We start from the raw sequence: 21,920 nt of genomic DNA on the forward strand, positions 1-21,920 counted from the left end.
GTCACACGTGGACGCGCACGTTACCGATACACTACACCAGCCCAGTGGTTGTGCTTTATGAAAATCCCCCACACTATGACACAACAACTCAAACCAGAAAGAATGGTGCCTGCACGCGTGGATTAATTGTACTGGTTTTATTGCATGGATTGTAATAGCTGCAGAGAAACAACGTTTCAGATGAGTACAGTTGGTTTGGAGTCTTCCTGCAGTGAAGAAGAAATGATCAGTGGACATTCAGGCGGTGCTGCTAACTTGACCCTTCTCCTAGTCCTGTCTACCACAAGACCAGCGTTTCTATAGTGCATTTAGACCGCAGCTGTGGCACTGAGGGGTGATGGGAGCGGGGCGCTGAACCTTAACATTTCACCACTATCATAACGGGCTGCAGGTCTGATGTGCTTCGCTGTCTCAAACCACGGGAGATGGTGGACACCGTGCGGCTGCAGCAGCCATTGTAGTGATCATCAGGTGGGTAGTTATTGCTGGCTACTAGTTTTCACTGTGGGACAAAAGGTAAAGATGGACAGGGGGATGCACTGTGCGTTGGTGTGTCCCTCCCTCCAGCAAGCACCCAGATATCGGGTTCTCGATGTGCAGCTGCCCGATCACTTTGAATATCAGGGAATTATCAGGAAAACGACGCAGAGATAAACTGTCCAAATGCAGTATACAAGCCCAAACTCTGTGTGGATCAAGACTGGAGAGCAATTACTCCATCTACAGGATAGGTGGTTTACTGCAATGGCAGAAGGGGGTTGACATTTTGAATATATTTTTGTTGCTATGACAGGTTTTATAAAATAAAATTTAAATAAACAAAAAAACAATCCGCTCCCTTTTGAAGTAAGTAGACCAGCCACAGATTAAAATACAATTGTCGCTGTAGAACAAAGTGGTCTCTCTCAAGCTTTTCAAAGTAACTTGGTCACTCAACTGTCACGGAAGAAAAATAAAACAAAAAACCCAATTAAATAAAAAGGTGGTATTTTTACTGTTCCTGAATAAACCAGTTTCCAGCCCACCTCCCCAAATATATCCTATTTCAAATATAGGACTCAAAAAGATATGGGCTCTAATGTTAATAATACATTTATCCATACTATGTTCATATAATTAATAAAAAAATAAATACATTTAACAAATAGAAATGATTTTTGTAGTCGGCAAATTACCGAACAAACAGATCATTATCCACAGTTGTATTTTTTAAACACAATTTTTTTTTTTTTTTTCAAGTGTAGGATTTTTCAATAAAACCATTTTCACCCCCCATATGAATTTAACCTGTCGTCTTAAAGCCTCTACACTGGTGGGAATGTGCTATTGAGGCGAGATGACGATCTCTCACCCAGTCATCATTAGGGCTGTATGCGAGCACTGGCTCACTCAAGGCTGAATTTTTTTGAACAGTGTAGCACACTCACAGAGAGCAACCAAGAGTAAAAGTAGATGCTGATGATCATGTTGGCAATGGGACCCGAACCAGCTCCCGGCTTTGGCCGAAAAAGCTGCAGGCGCAAGATGTGCATGTTTACATGTCTTCAATCGGTATATCTTGTAAAAACGTCATAATAAACAATCCTTTCCTACTTGTATTTTTCAAACTTTTTTTTTTTCTGGCGCATTTTTGTACAAATCCTTGTATCATCTGTTTAGACATAACAAAACAGATTAAACCAACAGAAAAATCAACCAACAAAAAGAAATTCTCATGCATAAGTTATGTCCCACTCTCACTGATTGCATTTGTAAGTGACCATCTTTAAAAAAAATCTGTTTACACATTTTTTCTGTTGTTAAACATAACATTTCAGTTTTTTTATACATTTTAAGCCATTTGCAAATTTTTTCTGTCTTTTTTTTGATAAAATTTGAAACCTATTTTCCAGCCGGTAGCTCCAGGTTTCACTCCAGAGTAGATTCCATACAGACAACCTCTCCACTTCTGGACAGCAGGAGGCGCAAGAGGCATGTTATGTTGGTGCTGACTGAGGGAAAGAAAACTGCTCCTTAAAAGAAGCTGTAGGGAAGCCAATGAACATATATCCCTTGCCATTTCAGTTCAGGTCCAAGAAATTAAACCCCATTTCCTATAACGATTCATTTTTTTTTTTGTTCTTATTTTTTCTGCTAGAAATAGTTGCTCGTCATCTCAAAAAGCTTGATAGAGACAGATGCTGAGGAGGTTCAGATACTGCTAACAACCTCCTGAGGCTGGAGTCTGGCAGCAGAAGTGGGTCATGACAGGCAGTCAGTTTGCAGATGGGGGGACGGGGGCGGGCCAGGCGAGGTCACCCCTATCTGCAGAGATCGTCTTGTGTAGAGTCCCGGACATTTTTCCTCTTCTTGCTGTTGCCCTGGTGATGTGGCTTGTTGCTCGGATGACTTTTGGTGCTGGAGGAGGAGCTCTGCTGCCCATGGTGGCCACTCTTGTGGTTGGAGCGAGACATCCTGGCCTGGGGTTAGAGCACAAAAAAACAGATAAGTGTCTCTGCACGATCAAGGTATGAAATACAGTATATATAGCTACTTATCTAGCATGGGGAAAAAAAAAACACAAAATGTGTTAAAACTGTCAAATTATGTTTTTCTGTCTGTTTTATTTATGTTCAAGTTAAGGCTGACAGCACCTTTCCTCCCTTGTTGCTTCCAGATGGAGTGCTGGTATTGTGGCTCTGTGTTCGGTGATTACTGACGGCCGCCGAATTTTCTCTGTGGACGATGGAGCCACCGCCAGACTGCTGCTTGGCTGTTTTACACGGTGTGCCATCAGAGTCCTGGGGAACAGCAGATAAATGGATGATTAACATTATTTGATAGTTATTTCCTGTCATGAAGCTTCAAGTGCTGCAGATACGTACATATACGTAGCAATATTTGAAAGGTAGGTGTACGTGTGTGTGTGTGTGTGTGTGTGTGTGCGTGTTAGACTGACCGCATCGCTGGAACTGGAGGTGGAAGACGTTGAAGAAGGTGACAGCAGAGAGGAGGAAGGAGAGGAGCGCAGTGAGGGGGATGGAGAAGAGGAGTTGGAGGAGTTTTTGCTGTGGTGGGTCGACGGTAGAACCACAACAGCATCATCATCATCATCATCGTCGTCATCGTCGTCTGGAACGTTGTTGTTGCACTCATCGAGCTGCTCAAATAGCGTGACATTGTCATTTCCTGAAGAGAAAAGAGAAATGCACACAACAAAGGGTCAAGTTGACTCAGGTCAGATTAAGCAACAGTTGTACCCCTCATTTGGCTTCTTGAATTTTAGCTTCAAGCAGAATTGAAAAGATATTAGATGTTGGCGTTTGAACTCACTGTTGAGTGGCAGGTCATTCTGGGACGGTCTCCCCCAGTTCTTTAGGATCCATTCCCTGTATTCATCCACTTCCTGCGTCACCCGGATTATTCTGCCAAGTATGCTGTGATAGAACAAAAGAGGAGGTACACATGTAAAACTACAGTTTATACAGCCATTACTGGCTTTGAAGAACAATGTGAAGGATCAAGCGCAATCAGATATTCCTTCATCAAAGCTCAGTATCGGTCTCTTCTCTCTGACGTGTAATTGACAGATTCTTTGATGAGCTCCTCACCTCTCAGTCTCATGATTGGGGTAGTACTTGGCAATCGGGGACACAGCGTGGCTGAGCACTACATAGGCATAGTCGAACGCCTGCTTCACCTGCATGGCACCATATGAACTCCGGCCAACATCGTTGTCTATAGGACACAAACAGTCAGAAATGTGTGAGAAGCTGAAAACAACAACAAAAGGCAAACTGTAACATTCTTTTGGCACTGTTGCTACCTGGCTGCAGTGGGTCCTCGATGTAGAGCATAGAGGGCCTGTAGCCGTCCATCATATGCTTCTGAACCTCATCTTTGGCAACGTAGCTACCTCCGTCTTTTATCCTGATGCCAGTCTTCAGATAGTTGAAGTTACGACCGTAGAGCTCAAAGAATTCGATGAGCAGAACACCGATGTTGATGTTGGGACTGCACACGTCCTCCCTGTAGTGGAGCTGGAAAAAAGAACCCGAGAAGAATGGATGTCAGAATCATTGTGGTGGTAAAAATAATGTCTATGGGATAGTTTACATTACTATTATGCCAACATGATGGTCTTTGCATTTTTTACATCCAGTATATGATGTTGACTTTGTCTGCATTTTTAATTCAACCAGTGTATCAGGACTCCTATTTAATTCATGTACATCTTAATAAACAAACCACTGACAAAAACTTGTGAAAAACATGAAGAGCTGTTGTGTGTCTGACCTGCAGGAAGCTGACAGCCATGAGGAACAGGCTGTAGGAGCCGATTCCACCAGTAAAAACTTCATTGAGGTCCCTCTGCAGTAGGAACTGCTTCAGCACCAGGACCAGATAAGGCAGCACAGGGTATTTCTACAGGATCAAACACAGGCACATGAGGGACAGAATAAGGAATAGATGTTGATTTTTACAGCACCCTCTAGAGGAAAAGAGGAAGGTTCAAAAGGGCCTGACATTTTAATGACCAGACCCATTAAGCCCTGATCTACTGTATGTAAGAACCTGGGATGTTCCAAAGTTTACATCTTTTTGCTTTTCTTACTCGTCAACAATGTTGTTCAAATGTGGTTTAAAATAAATACTCTGAATATGACTTACAAGGCATAAAATCTCCATTAAAACATTGTTTTTGAATTAGATAAACTGCCTGTTAGTCAGAATGTGGTGATAAACTCCTAAATGTACTTACCATGATGGCTAAATAGGCCAAAGATACATGAAAATATTAATCTCATGTATTGTTTTAAAATCTCAAGTTACACATGCTCCTAAATACACAGCAGTGTATAAAACAAACCTCTTTGTATTCCTTGATGAGGCGAGCAGCTTCGACACCACTCTTTACATTGAAGCTGATGTCCACTTTGACCTCAGTGACAGAGTCTGTCAGTTTGATGATGGGAACCTGAAAACACAATAGTACTTTGAGTCTATTGTAAGTGAAAAAACACACACAATTGTTCACAAACCCACATTTACTGATATAATCGTTCCACTGACTAATACTTAACCCAGATCCTTAAGCAAAGATGTTAGAGCGCTGATCTGCTCTATAAAATCCCAAACAAAATTGAAACGTGAAACTCAAAGACAAAGCTCTAGTCAAATCCTGTAAATCCTTAAATTAAATAAACTCAAAAAGGAAGGAAAATCTAATCTGACCACGGTTTCAAATCAAGACAAATCGCCCACAGATTTCGGGGGGGCATTTCAACTTTATTTTCATAAAAGCAGATACGTGAAAAGGGAGAGAGAGTGGGGTGACATGCAGGATAAGGCCCAGGCCTGTGTTTTTTGGGGCATTTATGAACAAAAACTAATTTAGCAACACACGGTATATACACAACTACACAGATACACACGAGCAGGTGACAACATTCCTACCGTAGCTTTGTCCAAAACTTTAATAGAGTTCTCATCTGCAACATTCTTCTTGCGCAGCGCCTCTTCAAGTGTCCAGAGAGGCAGCGTCTCCCACTTCCCAAAAACCACCAGGTCAATGTCACTGGGCGAAAAAACATATAAGAATTACAATGGTGGACCATAACTATTTTCACTCACATAGCAACAGTTTGTAATGCTCCATGTGAAAAGCACGTTGCAGATTATCAGATTATGTTCAGTAAAACAGTTTCATATCTTCTTCATGGTAGTTAACTGCACACACGTGGCTTGACTTCCCTTGGCTTGAAAAAGCATGTGTACCTTTAGACACACCTATATGTGTGTAACTGAGATATGGCTAAATAAACTCTTAACGAGGAATTCCAGGCAATAAAAGAGACACAGGAACTATTTTCTATAGGGCAGCACAGTTTCGCAAAGAGTAAGAGGAAACTTAATGACTCACCTTGTTGGAAGGTAGAGACCGGTGCTGAAGCTCCCGAATACTTGGACCTGAGGGAGAGAACACACATAGTTACACCCTGTAGAATAAGCAAAAAAAAAATCGTACATTTCAGTATTTTGATCATGTTTCCTGTGGCTTTAACATCTTCAATCATAGACTAATTTCTGTCTTAAAGACTCTGACATGGGTGCACTGCATCATCATGCAAGGTAGCAGTCCTAAAGCCTGAAACATGCTTCTGCGTTTTCACGGGCCCGTAAGCGCAAGAGCCCTTCCGGGTCCCTTACGTGCTTATGTATCCCTCCTTACGTGCTGACGGGTGTCGACCCCCTTTTCTAAAATTTACGGCAAAGCTCCGCAAGCTCACTCAGCCCGCAAGGCTGTGATTGGTCTGCTCTACATCCCTTCTGGAGCTGCATTTCCGGTTTCATGCCCCATAATACCGGCAGAAATCACGGAAGATTTAGAAGATCGAATATGGACCAAATAGAAGAGCACTTGGCAGAAGATATCCGATAGTATGATCACTTGTATAACCTGTCACTGACGGATTTGTCCGCCAGAAAAAGGCTACGAGGAGCCGCAGTGGCTATGTAAATAAACAATCGACGAAGAAGAAAGAAGGCGTCTCTAAGGTCGTCTTCGACAAAAAGCATTACTCCGCCTAGTGTTCTGGCGCGGAATTGCTTTGTAAGACGCGCAACGGTTGGGGAAGCATGAATGAAAACGAGTCTTGCGCCACAGCGGCGTGAAAAGACGCAGACGCAGTCGCAGAAGCATGTTTCAGGCTTAAGATTTTCCCTCTGCTTTACCAATATAAAAACCTGTTCTCCGAGATTTGCAAATATCGTTATTCCGCCACCAAACATTGTGTCGCTGTGAACACCAAACCAAACTCCACAGGCGTGGTTCATAAACCACTGATCAGCAGGATAAATAGAGTGAATTGAGAAGATGGTCTGAATAAAAGCAGCTAATATTCTCCGCTTTGTGTCTCACTGATGGATGAAATGACTCAAATCTAACATGGCAGGATGTTTACATACAAAACAATCCTTTTAGCACCTGATCTCATTCACCTGCATGCAACAAGAGGGTCTAAAATATCCTCAACCTTCCACCTTTCAACGTCCCGCTGAGCATGTAAAAATTGGCATCCAAACAGAAATAGACTTAAGCCTTGACCCTTCCTTAGCTCTCCTACACCTTCTCCCTACGTCCCACATTGAGCAGTCACATGTCCAGGGCTAAGCTGATTGCAAAGCCGTGTTTACAAACGAATGAACAGGAAATCCTGAACACCTCTGTGAAAGGTGAACTAACTACAGGGGGTGGTCACGAAGATGAGCTGTGTTTGGTCTCCTCTTGGCACCATCCAGTCAAACCTTTACTTGACCCCTTCATTAAGTGGGGTCAATCACTGGCAGGCCGTGAATATCTAAAAGGTCAAGAGTTTAAGATATTTCAAGTACGATGGTGACTCTTTCATGAGACCGTTTACTTAGCTTCAATATACCTGGAAAGATCACAACTCTGTGCGGCAGCAGCACCTCCTGTGAGTTTCTTCTTATCCAAACTCAGTTAAACTAGAGACCATCTGTGCGATGGGACCTACAAAAAGCTATGATGTCCATAAACATGCTGACATTCCAGCCATGATACTTAGCAATACTATCTTATTACATACAGTACTTCCTAAATATGATTGACAATATATCTGTTCAGGTTCTAATATGAAAAAAATGAAGACCGTCACTTGTGTTCGTGAAGACAAAATTATGTTGTTTTTACCCAGTCTGAATTAACAGGTGCATCCGATGGCACTGTGTTTGTGTTAGTGTGTGTGTGTCAGTGTGTGTTTGAGTTTCAGAGTGAGACACACAGAAAGAGAGAAATTGGAGTCAGGATGGGCTTCATGAATGAAAGCACGCTGTGAAGAAAGCTTTGAGCCAGAAATAAAAGTATCAATCGATGTTGTTGTGATCGGTGTTGATATTGGGGTGTTGTCTAGAAACAAATTGACATTTGTGGACACTGAGAAGCATGAGGATGTCAGCTGAGTCATTGTTGTTCTCTGTGAGCGGGTCTGAAGTACCCTGCACGTACTTCTACCAAATAGCCAATCTTGACTTGATTGGAGTCGTTTTCTTATTCAAATGTATATACAAATTCTCTAAATGCCCCGATAGAAACAACTAAAATGTACTTACACTAGAAAGTCCTATTGATTTGTTGTCTTGCTTATAACACTATGTAACTGTGGTTGGATCACACTGCCTGAATTACCATGTTGCCCCAGCTCAGTCCATAGTGGAAAAGGAATAAAACTGGCCAGCTCTGGTACTGTGTTGTGCTCCTTCATTTACGACCTGCACAGCTTGGAGCCGACACACTGCTCTATCAACACGATCAAAATCAGTGGGTGCACAAATGCCTGAGGTGGCCCTGATTACCATGGCCCAAAACAGATAATTGTGCAGCAGCGAGATAACGGAGGAGGAATCTTGATGAAAGGCTGAAGCTTAAAGCCACTACTTCAATATCCCTCACACAGCCTCGCTCTTATAATAACTGTGGTGCCTAAGAGTTGTAAATTACTGTACCTTGTTGAAAGAACTCGACCAGGCCAAGATAAATTGTGTTCAGTGTGTATAATTTACCCTCTATTTTACAAATCCATTTCTGCTAAAACAAAATAACCTCCAGTGATGCAGTGTGTCCCTCATCGCATTGCTTTCTGATTACGGGTAAGATCTGTTTTTAAAGCAAATAGCTGCCGGCAATTCTAAACCCGTTTTTCAGTGGCACATAAAAACATCAAGTCTGTCGCACCCTACGAATAGATTTTCGGGGGAAGATGCATACCTCAGCGCTGGGCCATAGGGCGTGGATGACACCCTTGATTCTGTCCACTACCTCCAGCCTCATCTTCTCCTCCTCTGGTCGCAGGGAGATGTAGTCATAGAAATCATTGATCTCCTCGTTTAACCTGCAGAGAACACAGAAGACAGTGTAGTGAGATGAGTGGAAGGAAAAAGACACGGAGACACAGAAGGGGAAAAGCTAACCTACAAACCACATATAGATATTTATAGACATTCAGCAGGTGACATCTTATTATACGACCATGAGAAGAAATAGGACAAAAAAAGACAAGGCAACAAGTCAGCTTGTGTAACTGATATTGTTAACTATCTGAACAGATCATCCATCCATCCAATAGATATACAGGCTGTCCTATGTGGGTAGTGGGGGAGCTGAAGCTTATCTCAGCTGGCATTGGGCTAGGGGTGGGGTTCATCCTGGACACGTCGTATTGTAGGGTTAACATAGGCCGGCTTGAGACAGAAACTGTACAATCAGGAAGAATTTGCCTTCACACATGCACAGTCTGCGTTAACAACAGCAACAAATAACAAATCCTTTATTCAGGTGAGCGATAAACAGCCAGGTGAACACAGACAATGTTGTTAGCTCTTATCCCCATTAACTCTCTTGACATCTGTGTGTGTGTCACGGCTTTACCACCGGGAGATATTTGTTTTCTTTTTTTGCGTTAGTCGCGTGTTAGAAGCGGCATCGACATGCAACAATTCTGGGTTATTGGGTACCAGTTCTAGGTACTGAGGTCTAGTCAAAATCCATGTCCCACATTGATTTAAGACAACAGACACAGGAAACACGAACACTATCTGGGTGTCACTCTCATTCTGCAGCCCTAATCTGTGTTCCCCCTGATGGCAGAGCTAAAAGGACACAATATTGGTTGCACTGGGACTGAATAACAACAGTCAGAGCTACAGATGTCACACTGAGTCAGACTGACAGGGCATTGCTACTAGCTATCTTTTCTTTATACTTACACATATATGCACAAATCCACAGTTGCAGTAAGTTAGTTTAATCCTCTGACTGAGCTGAAAGTTGTTTAATTAGTTCGATGTAAAGAAAATCCAGAAGGGCAATTTGGGGTTTCATTATTTTGTAAAAGAACATAATCCTAGTACTTCATTTAGCAAGAGAGGGCATGTTCTCTATCTCCCTTCCCTTTCTATCCCTCTGTATCCTGAATAATCAGAGCTCACATAAATTACATATGTTTGACAGTGGGGGTTTATTATCCAAAAGGTTATTGGTGCGGTGCCAATGGAAATTTATGCTGTAAAAAAAAGATAGCTTTACTTTGACCTCTGCGGTGAAAGAGGTGTGTCACTACTCCCGGCAGCTGAACTCAACAAGTCCGCTGAAAGACAAATGAAGACTTTTTTTAATTTGCAAATCTGAGAAATGGATTAAATTTACCTACTGCAGAATGTTAAACAAGGTGTTGCCAAAAAAACGTCCCTCTACAACTTTACACAAAAAGGAGGGGTGTGTCTCCAGAAGCTCTATGAATACTTCCATTATTAGCTTACCCGTGGAGGAACAGGTAGAATCATGCCCATCAGGGAAATAATCGCTTGGTTGTATTAGTTTGACTGATATGTTCTGTCATAGTGTTGTATGAGCTACTTATCAGGTTTCGCTTGAAGAAGTTGGGCAATCACATTTTCTGATGTCTGCAGGTCATTTTCTACAACTATGTAGAGCCAAGAAAAATATCCCTTCACGCAGCTATATGGCTTAGCCAATACTGATAGGGTTGGAAGTTAATAATTAAAAAACACGAGGGTCCAGGGAAACACCGAAAAGTTACAAGCACACTATACGGTCAAGAGTTCTGTGATCCAGAAGCCAAGAAGTGCTCAAAATGTCATCCCTAAAACAACTATTTGTTTCTGGTGAACTGTAGGGCAGATCAAAATCCAAACGGCTGGCTCCCTGTGTAATGTCAGTATTTAAAAAGAAAAAAAGAGAAAATGGTGCTTATTGTGCGCAGGCCAAGTAAGAGAACCACATTTGTCCTTGTCACAGGTCACACTGCCCACACGCGCTGACTTATTGACTGACCAGCTTGTCTACATAAACATAGACCCCAGGACAAGCCTCTGTGGGCAGACAAATAAGAGCACAAACATACAGGCGCACACACGCACATGTGTAGAAACAGCCCGTGTAATCCCAGATTAGGCCAGCAACAATCGTATTCCTCCGGCCATATTAAAGAGAGAACTCAAGTGATATTTCTACTTCTTTAATAAATTAAAAGGCAACAAAGCATAGCGCAGAAAGCTGGACCAGAAAAACACTTGCAGCTACCAACGATAACTGACTGTTGTTTGGACTATGCCCCTAAGAGTAGTGCGTGTGCATGCATGTGTCTAGGTTTTATATAACAAACACTCGTGACCTACCTGGATCGGGTAAAATCTAGATTATTTCAGCACCATGTATTGAAATTACTTGCAGAGCAAAACAATCTTCTCCGCTGCCAAAAACTGATTATATAACAATTATTTTTATCGTTGTAATTATTTATGATTAATCTGACAGATCCTTTCCTGATGCCCATGGATGTTCTATTACAACACAAAGAAAATGGCAAATCCTACCATTCAAAAGACTGAAACATGAAAATATTTGGCCTGTTGCTTGAAATCAAAAGGAAACAACTAATTGGCTGCCAAAATTGTTACCTACAAATTTTCCGTTGATCTTCTTATCATATCAGCTTTATTCTCACAACACTAGCAGAAGTCGCTTTTGACAGATGGCCTTGTTCAGGATGGGCCAAGACAGTGGTAACATTGAGGTTGTGTATTAAATGCATCTCTATTGTTGGTTTGAAAGAGGCCCAAGCCTGAAAATGATGTCTTCATGTAAATACAGAATGTTACTTAAAATGATGAATAGACAACTGAAGAAGGGTTTGTGGTTAGGGTAGGGTTTCATTGACTAACTTTGCTCCGACCAAGACATAAGACAAGTGCCAACTGAGTTTCTGTATTAATAATGATGTTATTGTCTTCTCAGAGATGAGGAGGAAAAACTGTGCTGTTTGTTGTCGTCACTCCTCCAACACAGCAGCTGACAAATGCTCCAAATCTCCGTTTGCACACAGCAGAGACTCCAGCCTCACAACTAAACCTTAGGTTTCATTTAAGAGTAACAGAAACTCAACTGCATTAGTCATCATTTCATGGTCGAAGGAACATAGTTCTCTGTGAATCCACCCTGCATCATTATGACACCTCTGACAAAAGCTTAACTATTTGGATTCATTTCATGTGCTGTAATTGAACTGAGGGATTTTAGAAGTCTGGTAAAGTCACGACCCCATTTGACTCAGGTCCAACGCAGTTTGTGTGCTTCCATTACAGTGCATTATAACCGAAACCCATTTTAAGAGTATCCCTCCTCCACAACAGCACCAGGCCACTGGTGCTCCCTTGTCATCTGATGAGGAAATATCTTATGCCCCACCTTTTTTCTCTAACAGCCTCTCAGTCTTGGACCTGCCTAGAATGAACATGTACCCTTGGGACAATCAGATTATCCCACTTGCATGCAGGAGTAATGTTATGTAATCTTGTTGAACAGGTTTCAGGAGACCTCCAGCTTCTGGTGAGGAAAAAAAAACACTATCTCCCCGTGAAATGTTCCCAGTGATACCTTCTGTTGGTTGCATATATTTGCTAAAGATCTTGCAGATAATGCCTGCTGCACACTAGAGCATTTTCAATTTTTTTTATCCTGAGAATTAACATATGACGATCCAGTCGAGATGCAGGACCAAACCCTGAGTACTGACTTCTGAATAAAAACAAACATGGAGGCAGACTGTCGGTGTCGTCAGCTGGTTGCACTGGTTTGTTTATTATTTGACCTTCTTTTTAACTCTCCACCTGGTAAAGGAAACAACAGCCTTATTTAAATAGTATGCAAAGTCTGGGCGGCGACGCTTCCTGGTCAGCTCGCTCTCATTGGCTATTGCGCTTTTTGCCCAGTCGCTGCTTGTTATAAACTTGCACAAGAGGCTCTGATCCACTTGGGGACATTAAGATAATGTCTGAAAACCCCTCACACTACAGGAATCGTTTGACCAGATAAATTTCCAGATGATGAAAAGGTGATGAAGCGTGCTATGAAAGACAAAATAGTGTCAGTAAAGTTTAATCCATTTCATTATTAATAGTTGAAGCACTGTGACCAAGGCTACATAAGAGAGTTGTGTGTTCTCTGACAGAGTTATGCATTCATTATACACCTTATTATATAATAACACAATCAGCTGATTATTTCCTGTAACTCATAACACCAGTACAAACTCAGTTCAAGGCATTTTCTACATGCTTCTCTTAGATGAATAAAGAAGTATTTTCTTACTACTTAGCCAAGTTGGCCTCTACTCGGAGTTCATGCAGTTATTTTTTAAACCGTTTGAAGGATTTCATCAAGTCTTTGCATAATGTACTAGTTTGTTACAATGAGCTTCAGGAGGAAGCTTGACATTCCTACTGAGCCACCTCATGAAGGCACAGCAACACCTCAATCTGAGTGGCTGGCCTGCAGGCGGCTGAATGGGGATGTGGTAGAAAGGGAAAATATGAGCATATGTGCCAGGATGAGAGGGACGGGGAAAGTTTGAAAGAAATGAAAAATGATAAAAGGGCCAGACTCGATCATGAGGTGAAACAGAAAAATGGAGAGCGAGGGAGGAAGGAAGTGGAAGAGGACTGGGTGTGGTGCTGAAATGCCTTCATGTGAACGAGAGCCATCTGTTAAGCTGGGCAAGATGAAGGAGGGAGAGGTTGCAGTCACGTCACACTGAGCACCACTCGCTGACTGTACAAAGGTGTTGGTTAAATGAATTTGAAATTGTAAAAACGGACTGCTGTAAGAGAATTGAGACATAACACTCAAATAGAAACACTTGTGGCTCTGTTCAGACCTGGTATTAATGTCTGTCGTGAGAAATGTGATCACAAGTGGACAGCGCTAAGTTTGCCTGTTTACCCAACATTGAAATGTGGGCTGAATGCGTCTCCTGCAAATAATCATTTGTGTCTGTATTGGGTGAGAGGATGTCAGCTAAGTAGACGACCCCTCATATGTGGACGAATGTTAACTCCAGGTCTGAACAGAGTCAACGTTCCACTGCTCTGCATTAGATCAGAGTGGTGGTGATGAAACACTGTTGTGGCAAAAATGATTTCTATTTACACAAGGGCTTGAAATTGTGTACCATGACAACTTTTGCAACAAAAGTGAATAGTGCGAGTGTGTGTATGTGTAATGTGACACTGTTGTGGCCACAGAACCTTTACAGCAACCAAACAACAGCTTCAGGTCTTCAGAAATGCCAGGAGGCAAACAAGTGGCACCAAACACACACACAGGCTTTGTTAAAATGAGAACAGCATCAAACGGAGGCAGAGGTGTTAGCATCTTGCAGATAGAAGATTCATTAATGTTTCATCAATGAACTGATATAGGAGGGGGGGCACTGGGACAAAACAGCTCCAGTTACACCTAAGCCTAAAGACAGCTGACTGCTGGTGATGGACATGCCCATGCCTGCTCGTGCCTGAGGGATGGAGCAAGGTTCTGCAGGAACAGGAACAGTGGGACTATAAATGTGGTCACACCAGTCACTTTACACTCGTTTTTTTAAATGAGTGTAAAGTGAAAAAATGTGAACACTGTGAACACGTAGTTCATCTGCTACACACAACACAAGGCGCGCACAGCCAAGACAGCAGGGTTAAAGTGACCGGAAAACAATTTGGATTTCATAACCCGACACCATCAATCAATAACTAAGTACATGTGGTAGTCAGTTTTTGTGAGCAACAGAGACGGCCGGACACACACACACACGCACGCACACGCGAACACGAACACGACCTGGAAGAAGTACTTTCCAAAGATTATCACAACATAGTTGTTTGAACCTCTTTGTTGCAGAGGGATAATACAAGAGTGATAAGATGATCACTGCGTTAATCGAATCGTAGCCCTCTGAATGGGAGGTGTCTGGAGATTCCCACCCCTATTCATAATACTGTGATATTATATGCAATTTTGTAGCAACACTAACACATCAGCACTAGCAAAAGTAAAAAACACAACATGGTCTACGGCAAAAGGGAAACTCTCAAAGCCTTTCGGTTCAGTAAACAAGCTCAGAGGGGCACATTCGGAACACAGGCTGTGAAAAAAAGAAAGAATGGTGTGTATTGCAATGCTGACTGCATCAGTCTGAAGCAGGGTAAGGGTTTGTATTGGACAGGAAGAGCATAAAAAAAGAAAACACATTCCTCACTACACATGGGAAGGCCGAGTTATGGATGGCTTGCCCACACGTGCTGTTTCACCTACAGTCCAAAGGAGCAGCATGTGGAGCACTCCTCTCCGCACACAGGCTTACACATGCTTTGACCAAAAGCCAGCCAGCAGAGAAATCGAGAGGGGGACGTGACATAGATGTCAAAGACAGTAAGGGCTAGATGAACCGCAGTTCTAATAATGGAGCTTCAGTCACAGAGGTGCTATCTGTGCGCTTGTGCTGGGAGTCATAAATCTCCAGAAGACAACGGCAATAAATGGCAATAACACAGTGGGCCAGGGCTACTCATCAGTGGGCGATTAACCACACATTTCATTAGCCTGCAAGTGATGATCGGCTTCACCCCTCCAAACAAGCTGCCAACACAGGACCCTGTGGAAATTAATCAAGCGCAGGCCACCACTGTCATCACGATCATAAAGGTCAAATGGTTTCACATAGGGCTGCTCGATTATGGAAAAAAATCATAATCATGATTATTTTGATCAATATCAAAAATCACGATTATTTAAACGATTATTAATATGTGCCCTTATTCTGAAGTCTATGCTTTATTATTCACTTCCGGTTAAAAAATAATTAAGTTTACTGTTGTTCTGCTCTTAGTCAGCTATTTTCCCCTTTTTCCAACATTTCATCTAAATGAGAATTTAACTAAATGTGTGTGTTGGGACTGGAAATGTTTATCTAATACATGGTCACAATTTGTAACATGAAACCACCAACCACACAACAAACATTTTGCCCCGAAATTTTAAATAAAAAAAATAGAGTATGAAACTACACTATCTTAAACACTGGTTTTCACCATTTTGGATGCCGCTTTGTGATTTGTGTCTCCTCTTCTTGGAAATATCAGTTCACACGTCCAGCTCCAATGCAGAAAAACAGACCCTGTAGTACATCACTCTGAATGGATTCTTTCACAATGCCTCACTGTTTTAAAATGACTGGAATTTTGCATCTTGACTACACAATAAAAATCCAGATCAGAGCACAGTTCAGCGGGGCAGAAACAGGCCACAGCTCTCCGAGGGTACGCTGACTTCCTGTGCCCATTATGAAGAATCTAAATAGCTGTTCTACAAGGCCAGAAAACATGGGGGCAAAAACACTCCCTTAGAGCTCCCGATCTGATTGGATAGACAAAGAGGGGGTTCGGGTTTCTCTGCGAGGGTTGGCTTTGTTTTGTGGGAGTGAGGCCGTGTGGAGCATATAAACACTGGTCCTTTTCCATCCTGATGTGGGCTGTTTGCTTGGACCTACTCAGTTCCAGAAAGACTGGAGGAGCATAAAACACAAATAAGCACATGCCTGCCTCTCTCTAGCCAACCCCCATGGCCAAATATAGTGTACAGACTGTCTCATGGAAAAAAGCACTACAACATACACTCCTCCTTCACCCTGTTTTTACCTTTTTAACATATGAAGGATCCTCTGGGTAACATTTCCCATCTCCCCAAGTTACTCACCAGACAGCAAATTTAAGTTTATACCTCAAATCCAAATGTTGAGCAGTACAAAAAGGGCAACCCAAGACTAAATGGCAAAAACAGGTTGATCGCAGAGACTCGTAATATTTAACTTATTTGATTCAAAACATTTGCTAACCTGTCAATCAAACCCTGCAAAGTTGCTAGGGTACCAACACTAAGACAAGCTCTTTATTTCACTGACTAAAGTTAGCTGGTGAGGAAGATCTCCACCAGTCGCCCTGCCACAGGCCTATGAAGTTGTATTGCTTCTTTTCCACTTCTGCTTTCAGTATTTAGTAAAGCTGTGAACCTGTAAATCAACTGTCAAAAACCAAGAGAACATCTACCAGTTTTCTACACATTCCTCACACAGCATCACATAAGAAATAAAAAAACGTGTATTAAGAGGGGAGATTTAACTATGGAATTAACATAACACAGCCTTTACAGCCATAAGATAAAATATTCTGTAGCCCTCTACATTTTGAAATAGCTTGTAATGCCATGGCGCGTCATGGCATTACAAGCTGGTAAGGACTAGTGTGAGTTTACACAGAGAGTCCTCAGTGATGGTGAGTGTGATCAATGCTTTTAGGTTCAGGTTCTGGTATTAGCCACGCTAATCACCAAGGAATGTGCTTAAAGCAAACACAGGGCTTCCATATTACTATAAATGAGGATCAGACTGAGCTCCACACTCTGGTGTTCTGCTTATTTACACGTCCAACAGAACAGGCTGGGGGAGGGGGCAGCGCTCTGCACCTAAAAGGCCTTTACAACAGAGCCACAAACATATTTTTCTACAGTTGTCACGTCTGAGAGAACTCAGCTGACGAAGGGACATAGATGGGCTGGGCAATATGACTTTAAATCAATATCACGATTGTATCAAACTTTTACCTCAAGTAATGAACCCTAACACACCCCACCCCAAATAAGGTCAGTTAGAGGTTAGACATTTTGGCTTCAATACATTTTTCTGTTGATTGCCCAGCTCTAGGACATAGGTAACAATGCCAGTGAATCATATCGCATCTTAATACTATAGAGCTGTGTAATGATACAGTGGCTATGGTTCAATATACATTATTGAGATATTGTATGCGAGACAAATATTTTTTATTTTGTAAATCTAGTTATAACTGTCATTGTATAGAAAGCCACCCACGACTATATTGAAGTCTAAGCTTGAAATGGCAGATGGATTACAATCATGCAATCCATCCACTCTATGATATTAACCTTTAAATGTTAAACTATTAATCAAAAACTAATTACTGAGTGTCCTCAAATATTAAAATACTCAAATGCAATAATATTTTCTTACGCCACTTCTCAATACTGTTGTCCTCATGTTTAAAGGACTAGCTCAGACAACGATTTAAGCTTATTTATGCTGCATAATGAATGAAATCTCTGGTTTCAAGTTGGTATTGACTCAATATTTATGCAACACATTGAGCACCTTTAGCTTTATGGCTGGCTACATATAATTAGTTTGTCAATTATGTCACTTTTGTTTGCTTGTTTTTTATCAGTTGGATAATACAAAAAGTACTAAAACGGTTTGTACTTAACTTATTGGAGAGATGGTACAGCAAACAACCGAATACTGTTTTATGCAGATCTTTTTTAATTTCTTAATATTGTTAATTACTCCATAAATGTTGTAGGGATCTTTCTGTAAAAATATACATCTGACACATTCATGGAGTTCAGATCTATGTGTTTAAACATTGTGTACAGAATATCAGAGTACTTTCCCTTTCCTTTCTCTATTATGAAACCAAGACAGAAATGTTGAATTGGGTGTGACGGATTTATGAGCTCTACCAGGTACAACTGTTGTTTGGGTTTGTTCACTGTGATCACATTAAATGCCATCATTGACAATGTAGTAAATACAGGAAAAAAGCCACTGTTTAATAAGCAGTAAGACTCTTGTAGTATTACTTACATTTTCTGAAACTGTTTGCTCAGTATGATCCACATGTTCCCTCTGCAAAAACATGGCTGAATTCCCTTATTCTGTGATGCCCTGTCACACCCCATCAATTGCTGAGCATTGAGTCATAGTTTACACTGTTTTGATAAGTTTCTGGTGGCGTCTAGATTCAATTTCCAAATGAACTCTTGTTATCAATGTAATTCAGTATTACCACTTGCATTCAGGCTGACCACAGCTTTACTTCCTCATGATGGAGTAAAGCAAAAGCATTGTTCAGGCACTTTGATACTCAAATTAGTTTGATGAGACATGAGCCAAATCTCCACCTCTGTGAGCACTAACGCAATAGTCAGTGTACAATCTACCACGAGCCATACTCTTAAACTGTGGTGGGCACTGTAAACTAATAGGTATGAATAGGAATAGGATGAATGTCGATGTGAGAACACAGCAGGGATTCACAACAAGTGAGTCGGGGAGCTTGATGATGTTTTTTAACACGCAACAGGTGCAGAAAGGCTCAAACTAAAAGATGACACATCTCACTGGCAAAGATGTCCAGAGAGTTTTTGGTGATAAGAGCTGACACTGGTGTCTGTGTGTTTTAAAGAAAACCATGTGATCTCCGCAGTGGAAATAAGGCGTCACTTCCTGCTTCCGCCTGCTGCACCCGGCAGCACCACCTCTCGCCTGAATAATACTGAGGATTTGTTGCTTTTGTGAACGCGTCTGTGTAGAGGACCTCCTGCTGCTGGTGTGAAAGGAAAACTCTTGGTAAACTTTGGACCCTATTCTCTGGCCGTTACCCACAGGTCATGTAAATGAAAACACCTATAAAAGATAAATCAGGGCCTCACATGAGGGTCCACTGGACCACTGTGCTGACATCTGCGTGCCAGCTGAAATGTGTGACTGTGGACGATCTGCAATAAAACTTAACTTAACACGCACACTGTGCTTCTGTACTGTACTCCACATCCTTGAACTACAATCCATTTTTCATAATGTTTGGCCAAATTACACCAAAACAAATGAGCTCTTCTTCTTGCTGTAAGTTTACCAGCATGTTTTCTTACCCTTGACTGGCTGTGTGTCCTATGGTCCTTCAGTGGAATCACCTGACTGAAGTTCTTTGACTGCCATTGGTCATCAGTATCACAACCATATTCTTAAGTTTTTTCTTTTACATTATTGAAAAACAAACTAAAGCTCATTGCGAGCCTGCAAGCTTTCCCTCAAAACACGGAATTAAAAAGTTAAGTTAAACTCCTTTGGCCGCTGACTGCCTCTGCAATACTGCAGGCCCAATCCATGTGGGCTTAAGGAAGACCAATAAAGCAGCGACCTTTGTAGCCCCATTAATAACCATTACAAACCAAGTCAGCCCAGATTTAAATGGTAAGTGTTACTGCACCACAATGTTCAATTTATACAGGAATACCCAAAGGCCTGCACCAATGACTGTATTACATCCTTCTAAACATTTATTAAAAAAACCACAAGAAAAACTAAAAGCTGAAATATCTTGTGAGTCATTGTTTTCAAGTAAAACCACTGGAACCATTGATTGTTGATGTATGGCTGACCGATGTTTTTGAATTCCACAATGATCTTGTTCTTGTACTTGTTTCAGACAAACTTTCAAACGTCTTTTCAGGTGCGACTTCTCCACAAGCACTCTGAGTTTGTTTGAAATTAACTCATGAGCACCTTAACCCAACCAAAACAAGCTAGCCAATGATTTGTCCCTGACCCTACCCAATTTTTTGACGGATCATGTTTGGTGCACAAAGTACACAAAGTTATGCAACTGTAAAATCAGTGGGTGGGGTTGAAGAAGTGGGTGTGGCGACACTGACAATCGTCTCCATGTGTCATGTCAGCCTGAAGGTGCTGGTGAGAAATCAGTGAATCAACTGCTGGTTCCCATGGGCTGTCCTGACAGCAGCCGGACACACCCCACAGAGGGATCCACAGAAAGGGCGATCAATGCGGGCTTGGGAGGAGAGCGAGTGCCTCCACTACCAGCGACGTGATTCACACCGAACAGACATTAATGAACTCTCTTACCCAACTATTCCCTCCGAGTAGTTCCTGACTTTCCACGGCGTGCCCGTGTAGCCATCGTAGCGTCCCGTGTCGGGGCCACTGTTCAAGAGGCTGGCATTGAATCCGAAAGTGCTGGCTTTGTTGTCTCTTTTCCTTTTGTTGGGGTGTGCGTCCGTCAGCCCCCTACAGAGCACGGCGACCCCGCCGCCCGGCTGCCCCCCTCCGACGCCGACACCGCCCCTGCCAGCCGCTCGGTTGTTGTAGTTACTGTTATTGGTTTCCAGAGGTATAAAGTCCCGCTGTTCCATTAGTCCTCCGTTCCCCGTTGAGGACGACATCCCCTGGGTCCTGGCCCCTGGCTCCCCGCTGCCGGCGGAGTTGGAGTCGAGCGCCCCGTTACTGCTGCCGAGGACGGCTCCGTTGACGTTCACTTTCTGCGATCCGTTGCTGTAGCTGTTATTAACGTGCAAGTAGCCGAGCCCCTGGGTCGTCTCCCAGATCTGCATCCACAGGTTGTTAGCGGGTCCGCGTTGTTCTGGTTGAAACCAGGCGATCCTCGGATCCATCAAACGGCACTGTAGGCACACCGCCCCCCTCCCCCCCGCCCCCACCAGCGAGCACTGCTCAGCTCGTGTGCGGCTAGCTAGCTAGCCAGGGCGCTAGCTAACGTCAGCTAGCCCGCTGTAGCCTCGTAGTAGCTGCTGCTGCTAGCTGGGTTGCCCGTTACTATCACAGTCTGGTTTTAAAAAGAAAAAAAAGACACTCGGTCCTCGGTGGTGGCGCTACACGCAGCCGACGAGCGGATTCACCCACGGGAGTCACGACGGGTGTGAGTCAGGCTGTGAGAAGCGGTGGCTGGAGCCCGGTGTCGCGGTGTGAATGCTGGAGAAGCGTGCGGCTGCAGGCGGTCGGAGAAGAAGTGCCTCTGACCCCGTCCTCCTGATCGTAGCTGCCTCAATGGCGGAGCGCACGAAGCCGCTGCGCATGCGCCGGGCGAGGGGCGGAGGCACCGTCGTTACGCAACAGACAGGATTCTTCTGTTACATAACGACGTGCGATTTATCCTCCCATCAAAGTAGTAACATGGAACAAGATGCGAAGCAGCCACCAGCCGAACCCCGTTTGTTCTGCTCCGGCCCAGTGCTGCGCTTTGAGCCCCGCTGCTCTCTGACTGTCCTGAGAGCAGAGGTCAGAGGTCACGTACCACTGCTTCTGCCTGACTTTAAATTTGAGCCCCGGTGTCACGACGTTAATTCAGTAGCATTCAGTACATGTTGTACCCATTGTACCAGGTAGTGTACCGATCAAATAAATAAA

The 21,920-nt window shown here is 42.8% G+C and overlaps 1 protein-coding gene across 1 annotated transcript; it reads right to left on the bottom strand.

The window, feature by feature from the left end:
* Nucleotides 1-122: 122 nt before the first annotated feature.
* Nucleotides 123-21,561, bottom strand: tent4b (terminal nucleotidyltransferase 4B). The gene is made up of 12 exons (XM_062389070.1): nucleotides 20,625-21,561; nucleotides 8,768-8,891; nucleotides 5,903-5,949; nucleotides 5,437-5,557; nucleotides 4,850-4,957; nucleotides 4,276-4,404; nucleotides 3,806-4,019; nucleotides 3,591-3,717; nucleotides 3,313-3,416; nucleotides 2,939-3,168; nucleotides 2,634-2,780; nucleotides 123-2,459 (listed from the first exon to the last, which is right to left on the bottom strand). The coding sequence occupies exons 1-12, from the start codon at nucleotides 21,167-21,169 to the stop codon at nucleotides 2,301-2,303; spliced, it is 2,055 nt and encodes a 684-aa protein (XP_062245054.1). The 5' UTR covers nucleotides 21,170-21,561; the 3' UTR covers nucleotides 123-2,300.
* Between the last annotated feature and the right edge of the window lie 359 nt (nucleotides 21,562-21,920).

This window comes from Platichthys flesus, chromosome 1, assembly GCF_949316205.1.
Source record: "Platichthys flesus chromosome 1, fPlaFle2.1, whole genome shotgun sequence".
Lineage (NCBI taxonomy): Eukaryota > Metazoa > Chordata > Actinopteri > Pleuronectiformes > Pleuronectidae > Platichthys > Platichthys flesus.